At 44.9% G+C, this 8,453-nt stretch overlaps 1 protein-coding gene across 1 annotated transcript; it reads left to right on the top strand.

Moving 5' to 3' along the window:
• Positions 1 to 2,466: 2,466 nt before the first annotated feature.
• LOC111273174 (uncharacterized) lies at positions 2,467 to 5,542 on the top strand. The gene is made up of 3 exons (XM_022854865.2): positions 2,467 to 2,569; positions 3,666 to 4,735; positions 4,964 to 5,542. Exons 2-3 carry the CDS (start codon positions 3,674 to 3,676, stop codon positions 5,105 to 5,107), a joined length of 1,206 nt encoding a protein of 401 aa, XP_022710600.1. The 5' UTR covers positions 2,467 to 2,569; positions 3,666 to 3,673; the 3' UTR covers positions 5,108 to 5,542.
• The last annotated feature ends 2,911 nt before the right edge of the window (positions 5,543 to 8,453 follow it).

The following is an 8,453-nucleotide window of genomic DNA, read 5'->3' as shown; positions in this document are numbered from 1 at the left end:
AGTTTGTGAGCTTGACCAAAGCTTGACCGCATTTTCACGTAGAACGTCGCACGAGGCTCTCTACAGCAGGCGTATGACAGCCAAACCGCTTTTCACAGTTTCATATATATATAGAAACTATTATGTTCCCTGCCGAAGAGTTCACCAACTAGCCAAAATTTCCTCAAATCAAAATGAAAGTTGACAACATTATCCTCCAAGTACTGTTATTCCGCATGAGTTATATATCCCATCCTTTGATTTCAGCCGAGCGGCACCTGCTTTGCAGTTATCGCCTTTAGTAAGTCTTATGGGTCTATCTTGATCTGAGTACGGATCGGATCAATGTCTCGATTAATCTGATCGACCGCTAGGATTATCAAGGAGTGGACAATAGGCCGTTGTTCCGATTCGCAAGATTCTTCATTCAAGCTTGCTTATTCATAGGATTTACAATGATAAATGCTGTATGATGAGCTGTATAATGATTCATCTATAAAGGTTCTTTCGTCTTAGGACGCATTGGCGAGCTTTTTATGTAACTTTCTTCTGAAGAATGTTTGTCTTTCGTTATGCTTTGTCTTGTTAGCGGCGCACGTCCATAATAGATACTCTATTTCGTGTGGCTGAATTATTGATATGTTCACCGTTGAATGCAGGTTATGTCCAAGCATCAGAAGTTCCTTGTTTTGAGCGCTGTCTGTCCTAACGATTAATGACCACTTGGGGCTAAGAAACATATTATAGCAGAAGCAGTTGTTTTGGCGACCTTTGGAGTAGATTCAAGCGTTAAATTGGAAACTAGGTATGCTATACACACCAGTTAAAGGTTGGCGTCTCATTTCCTTGAAGTTAAAGTTCAATTTTTGCTGAATCGTCAAGTGTATCACATATACTGGGGCAATTTTTGAGAAAGAAAACATTGATCATGTTCTAAATCATATGCGAATGTATGCATTGTTACATAAGGTCGATTTCAGAGTTGGAGATTTTGTGGACGCGTTGCCATGCTATATTAGCGGGGCGGGCGGTCTCTCGCAGCACCAACCCCTTAACATGCTCGTCCCCATACGTCAACGTTCTGAAACGTACTTTTTGTTTTCGCGATTCTTCTTTATGTCAATTAAGCGAAAAAAGTAGTGATTTTTTTATCGTTCGTCGCCAACTGGCGCATTGGTTGAATATTCGTTGTTAGGTAACTGTTTTCTCCCGTCTATGCTCAACTACGCAAAACTCTATTGAAATCACTATCATCACAGTACTTGCTGCGCCTGTTGTAACTCTACGGGCGCGACGAATTTAGCTGTGTGATTCTTAGTCCCATGTTCATGTATCTATCGCGTGAACCCCGTGCGAAATCGAGGTCGCGCGCGAATCAAGTTGAAAGTGAAGGACGCGCGTTAGCCATGGGCCACTTCAAAGGTTCCTGCGTGCTGAGTCACGAACAGCGAGAGTTCACATCTTAGCCAGCTCTTATCTCGGTTAGTGTTTTCCGTCCGGGTCACCTGCAGTATCGGTTCCCTGTTCTATAGCCCGAATTGACGGAAGGCGTTTTCCTCCTTTTATTTGCTCTTCTGTATCTGTCGGGATATTTTTAGCCAGTTACAGCGGTTCATTCGGTACTTCGATGCTGTCCTCTCCTGGCTGGCGGCGAATCTCTTACGTGCGTGTGAGAGAGAGGGAACGGCGTATTCAATCTGCTATGCTGTTAATCGCAAAAAACGCCGCATCTGTCTGTGCCATGTCATGCAGCATCCAACATCGAATCCCTTTACGACGCCGCGGAGTTGAGGAGCTCGTCGGCGACGCGATGGTGCCGCTATGTCTGCTGCTGCTGCTGCCGCCGTCGTCGCCATTGTTGCTGTTGTCGTGCCGACAACACACATCATGCCACTCAGACTGACTCTACTACTAGCTCAGCTGATCCAGTGATTTTTCTGGGCGCCTTTTGCTTGTCAGTGTTCCCATTTTTCGCAGCGAACAGCAGTTCGACAGCTTCGTGCCAGTATCGGTGACGACGGCAGCTATGTTGAAGCCGATGAAGGGACATCGTTTTTTCCACGAAAGATCCGATGCCGAAAGGAAGAGGAGTGGACGTCAACGACAGCCAGGTCCGTCTGTCTGCCGCCTGGCAGTTGGCGTTCCGGTGCCACGGCTCTAACCGTCGTCGAAGTGAGCTTTTGCGGCGCGTTCGCGATATCGAGCCTGGTCCTGGTCGGCAGCAGCGGCGACGACGACGACGGGGTGCTTGTGGCATTCGTTTGTGAAGATACCCTGCCTATGGCGATCACCGTGTTCCGCGCGCGCTCATCAGCGTCGGCGATGTCCCTCTTTTTTCGGACAGCACTGCGACGGCGGCAGTTCGCGGCTGCCGTCGTTCCGTCGTTGGGTAACTGCGGACGCTATAGCAGCGTTTCCTACAGTTGAAGCGACTGTTACTGCTCGCAGGAGTCCTTCTCGCCGTTGGTCGTTACCTGTTTTCGCCCTTTCCGCCGACCACGGGTTCGGGAGACCCGATGTGCGCTTAAAAGCGGGTCCTGACCCTCGGACTGGCACATCGACTCAGCAGCTGCGAGCATCATTACTCAAGGTAGGTCGCATCTCGAGGACCGGCCTCGGAGTGTATCGTTGTGCCGGCTCGTGCGGATGGAAGATGCTCATCAAATAGACAAAGAGCACTCAAGCAATCAAAGTCTCCTTCTTCGCATCACCCATGCAGTCTTCGTTAGACCCGTACTCGTAGCCAAACGCCCATACCAGTCATAGTATAATTCTATTGCTACTACCACACCAACTATAACCACCACTACCAGTAGTACTAGTAATAGAAAAAAAACCACAGATCAGCTAAGAGAGTGTCCCCCTGGCCCTCTTTCCCCTATCCCTGCCCCCCAGTCACCCACGAAGTGTAAAGTGGAATGTTGTTTTGTAAAACCGTAAACGCCGGACAAGGCCTACCCGTATTTTTCGTAATGGAAAACTCGCTCATGTTATGCCGTTATTTCGACGTCGAGTGTGGTGTCACCGAATTCAGTGCGCTGTCTGTCTGTGGCTTAGTCGATAGAAAATATCAAAGACGAAGCCCACCGTGGGTGACCCTGTGCTGACTGTGTGTTCCCGTTAAAGGAGCCGTAGATAAATCAACAGGCTTGAATTAGGAGGAACTCTTCAAAAGACGACGTTTATCTCTATTTCAAATTGATACCGAACACGGACTGCGTGCTCACTTGGATACCGCCCATGGGCGATGTCAGGAAACGCTGATCGATTTTAGTTTCTTGACAAACAGTGTTTTTACCCTGGAGTATATGTAGCTACGGGCAAACAATCAATATTTTTCTACCTTCACATTGTAGAATATACATCTTGAATGTCTCTACTGGAATTAAGGGACAAACTGTTTTTCTTTTTTTTTTTATAATTAAGATAGGCCTATGCTATTTACCAAACTTCATTTACTGGTAAATGAAGTTTGGTAAATATCGATTTTTCCGGTGTTATAAGCTAATACTTCTTTTGGCAGTTTCTAACAGGTGATTAGCGTAATACATAGGGCTGGAATAATTTAGGTACTGAATCACTCTTCTCCATTGTCACCAGAGAGCAACCTTATGAAGCAGGTAGTTAAGAATACTTGATTTTTGACGCCAATAATTAATGGAATTTTCATACAACTATTTTTGCAGAATTCAAAATGAAACTGATTATTTTCGCTGCCATCGCTGCAGTGGCGTTGGCTGCCCCTCAGGGAGCGCGGCCTGACTTTGACAGGCCTGGCAGCCGGCCAGCTAACCAGATCGGTTCCGGATTGGATTGCCGGTACCGTTGCCAGCTATCGCAATGTGGCCAACAGCGCTGTAAGTACGCCTGTTACCGGCCGGCGGTTTGCGAACATAACGCCAAGGTAACCCAGTACGCCTCTGGCCTCGACGAGCAGGCTCCAGGGGCCCCTGCTGCTGGAGACGCTCCGCTCATTGCAGCAAAGGATCCGCAGCCGTCCGCTGTTGAGGTCCCGACTGCACCGGCTGACGCACCTGAACCTGTCTCAGTGATCATCGCGGCTCCTGCCCGAGAGGCTGCTCCAGCTGTTCAGGCTGCACCCGCTGTAGTTGCCGCAGCTGTCGCTGCCGAAAAGGTTGCGCCCGTTGAAGTGCCTGTCGTCGCACCCATGGCCGCAGCTCCGGCAGCTGTTCCCGTCCCGGCAGCGCTCGCTGAGCCTGTCGCCGTTCCTATCGAGGTTGCCAAGGCTGAGGAAACTCTGGTTGCAAAACCTCTCGCCGCCTCGTCTCTCATCGCTGAGAAGGTTGAGCCTGTCGCTCAACCCGTTGAAGTTTCAGCCATTGCTCCCGTAGAGATCCCCATGGCTATGCCCGTCGAGAAGGTCGCCGTTGAGAAGATGCAGGCTACAGAGAGCGTTCTGGTTCCGGTAGCTATGCCAGCTGCAGCTTCTGCCTCTGCGACTGCCCCTGCGATGGCCCCAATGGCCGCCGCGCCCGTTGCTGCCGCGACTCCTATAGCTGCTCCTATGGTGTCTGCCCCTGCAGCTCCTGTACCTGTGGAGATTGTAAAAGCTGAGGTTGCCCAGCCCGAGCTGGTAAAAGTCGAGATGCCTATGAATCAAGCAAGTGGACAACAGGAGAAGCCTTCCCCCATGGCCCCCCAGAAGCCCGCTGCCCCCGCTAAGGAGGAGCCCATGAAGAAAGAGAAACCTATGCTTACTGCTGCCGTCGCGCAGGAAGCCAAGGAAGTTATCAAGGTATTGTAGCGATGCTTTAACAGAAGGAGACTCACATGGAGCTTGCTGCTACATGTATTATAATTTTTTAGCCATCATGGCGCGTTTCAAAAATGCTTTTCGTCGGTTAGGCACAACAGTTGTACATCGACTTTTAAAACACTTGTTTATTTAGCAAAAGCTTGCATAAGTTTAGTTTGTTCTTATTCAGAACTAATGCTCGTCGTCTAATTTTTTTTTATCTTACAGATTGGTGAGACCGCCGCTCCCGTAGATCTCGCCGCCCCCGTCAAAGCTGCGGCTCCCGCCCAGGAAGCTTCCAAGGCGCCTGCACCAACCCCTCAGGCCCTGCACGCTAGCCCTGCCGAAGAAGCTAAGCCCCTTGGAGTGTAGTAATTCATCTGGTTGTGTGTATCATAACAACAGTACACTCGCGACTGGCCCTGAGAAACGAACGGATCCAAACATCTCAACATAAACTGCCTCTACCAGTGTCTTCTTTTACAGCTTCATAGAAGCCCATTACTTCCCTCACACACTGCCCTTGTATCCAGTGTGTGATGGAGGACCTGCAATCTCTGAGGCTCATTTGTGATATATAATCATCCAACTTCAGCTGATCGACTTCAAAAATATTTATTCAGTCACCGGCAGCTTGAGCGGTCGGGCGACAATCCTATTCATTTACTCGGTGTGACTATTTATTTTAGATTACAAAACGTTAGCTATTGATAACACATCCAACAACGACGCCTAACATATGATCTGGAAAATATAAGAATAAATATAGAATTCATTTAAGAACCGTCGTATGGCGGAGCAAAGATATTATTGAGTCGTTTATTTGATGTGGGCTTGAATATTATTGAAGTAGAGAAACACTTCCTACCCTATTGCATGAGAACTAATAAAGGTAACTGTCACACATTTTTTGTCGCTAGATGGTGTTTGAAGTGGTTCCTTAGCCTATCTACGCTTTCAGCTTGTATGAGGTAGTTTTATTGTTTTGATGATAACAGATTAGACGAAATAGGGGGAGTTTGACGGGCCATATTATTTTCTCAAAAGGCAGCGTTCTTCTTAAAAATGAGAATTAGCAATAGTCAACCTCTCCACGGTGTTATATAATTTGGAATTTCAGTAAATCGTGCTAGATCAGTGATGAACACTATAAATTCCACTCCTCGTACATACTTTCCTTTGCCTAGGCAGCTTTCAGGTGCAATTGAAGTATCTGTGATTTACGAATCGGCATCTTTGACGAAGGCAGCAAAATATAGGTGAATCATGAATTATGATTTACATATCAAAAACAGCACTATTTTCTATGAAAAACAGCACGTGCACGATAATGCTGTTGTCTGAACGGCTGCTTCCTGCAAAGGTGCATTTGTGTCCCGTAAAACATCCTACCTATTTCATGGTACTCCACAAACGTGGTTCACGTCCTGTTGTGAGTCTTATAAAAATATAAATCAGCTTCTTTCAGATTGCTTTATATTAACAAGTTATTGGATAGTTATAAGGGCATTGCACTGGAAAGCCTTTAAAAAGTATACAGTAGCCTGAAACATTATTTGGCAAACAACCGTCATCAACGGCCCGTTAAGTAACCTTTGCCCCATATGCGTTTACCTCGTGAAAAACGACCTATATTAGATTGTACAGATTAGATTGTACAGATATCATACTGATAGTGCAGTTTGTGATAGTAACTGAAATTATACCTTATATATCGCTAAAAATTAAATGGTGAACGTTCCGTTTATTAAGAACGCAAATTTTACGTCTGGAATTAAACTAGGACTATGCTACTGCCTTAAACAGCCAACTTGTTTGTAAATTATATTACAAGTAATGCACGAAGTCATGCTTTTTACTGCTTACGCTTTCAGTATATGATGCTTGTGTAACTAAGAAGTAGAGCCGTAAAATCCATATGTTTTTCCCTGTGGTAATTCTTAGCCATTAATAATCCACAGGAGCAGGCGTTAATTTGCTTCTAACACGTTATAAGGCCAAATAAAAGAACCGTACGAGTCGTAGGACAAACTTGGTGTGGATGCGGGTTATCGCGTGTGCGTGTGGCGCTGGTTTTTACAGCGGCGGGCGGACTGGGTCAATCTTCGCTTTTTCTTCAGATAGGCTAATAGTGACATTAGACGGTTGAGCATGGTTAATGCTAGTTATATCCGAGTAGTGGCGCTTAGCCCTCGGAGAAATGTTTTACGTGGGAATTTTCTGTTTCCGACTTTCTTCCGAATTTTCTGTTGTCACCGACATTTGAGCTAAAAGTGTTATCCAAATGCCGACTCGAATAAAAAGATTGAGGCAAAACGATCTCGACGTAGTCTGGCCTTGCCTAACAGATGAATGTTTTCCAAATAATAACCTAAGAATTACTTTTTATTCACTGTTCACCGCATTGATGCTAATTGCTTTGTAACTCCAAGTCGGATAGGACGCTTTGTACGATGAGCTTTATCAAGCACAATTATAGGTGAGCGAGCATCTTCGAGTCTCACTGACCTGAAGCCCTCGCTCAGTATATGGTTGGTAACCACAAAGATATAAAATTATAGTTGCGCTTTATCATCGCGGTCATATAGGTTGCTTAAGGCATTCGGCGACTATTTCGTTCAGACCTGAGTTAATTTTACTTCTTTATTCTCTGTAAGTAGGTACTTGAATAGCGACGTTCGTTGTATAATAAAAAAAGGAAAACGAAGTACCCAAAATGGCACTTCACAGGGATGTCAAACTTCAATTTTAGGTCGATTTCATGGTTTAACAATATTACCCTCCCTGTTTGGAGTTATTCTTTCTTGATACAAACTTTCTTGGTACGTACTGGATGTAAAAGAAATTCAGTGTTTCAGTAAAAATCATCCATTTAGCAAGATCAATGAGACGATCTTATTGAACTTATATTATTTTGCCTTTTCCAGCCACAGATATACCTATATCTTGATCTTTTTTAAATTTTTACCTATATTTGCATATTATATATATGCACGATTAGGACCAAGTACGTATCTCCTGTCAATCCATACTGTAGCAAAGTGCACTATAATATTACTCCACTTCCAGTAGCCTGGAACAACATTTAGCCAGAGCCCCATTTTCGCCTACCATTATTCTGTTATTTCTTCTAGTCAAATCTGAACTTAGTTTAATGCTGCCTACTCTAAGTCTGACTTTAGGCTAACTATAGTTGCAGTTCCGCTATTTCTATTACATTGTTCGAATGCTTCCTTTATCTGGATACAATTATTCATTTACCTTAGTTCCGCCTTGTTTAGTGCCTCGATAATATCCAATATTTCACCCGTTACGAAAAATGTTCTCCGTGTTTCAATTAGCTCGCTACTTTACTTTTCTAATTAGTTTTTTTTAATTGCCCTCTAGCAAATGACCTTCTATTGCAAGCAACCCGTTAGCCCGCTACCCCCTGCGGTGAAATCTACCTGAACCTTGTAGTTTACCTAACCGCTGCGAATACTGTGCAAAAGTGGAAAAAAGAATTGTGTGCAAAAAACTAATTAATTTTGGCATTGTATCATAAAATCATTTGAAACATTTATATCGTCCATAAAAATCTGTTTTCTCCAACTACCGTAAGCGTCCATAGGATCTAGAGTTTATATCTTTTGGCATAAAACGTCATTGAAAATTTCCCGGATGCGTTTTTTCTCAACTCTTATGCTAGCGTTTTCCGTCAATCAACGCTTGTACTTAT

Source organism: Varroa jacobsoni, unplaced genomic scaffold, assembly GCF_002532875.2.
Source record: "Varroa jacobsoni isolate VJ856 unplaced genomic scaffold, vjacob_1.0 contig05223, whole genome shotgun sequence".
Taxonomy (NCBI): Eukaryota; Metazoa; Arthropoda; class Arachnida; order Mesostigmata; family Varroidae; genus Varroa; species Varroa jacobsoni.
The sequence above is the reverse complement of the archived record's forward strand: the minus strand, read 5'-3'. Positions and strand labels throughout refer to the sequence as shown.

Coding starts and splice junctions, on each gene's coding strand:
- LOC111273174 (XM_022854865.2), top strand. CDS start 3,674: ATGAAACTGATTATTTTCGCTGCCATCGCTGCAGTGGCGTTGGCTGCC. Junction 4,736..4,963: donor AAGCCAAGGAAGTTATCAAG/GTATTGTAGCGA, acceptor TTTATCTTACAG/ATTGGTGAGACCGCCGCTCC.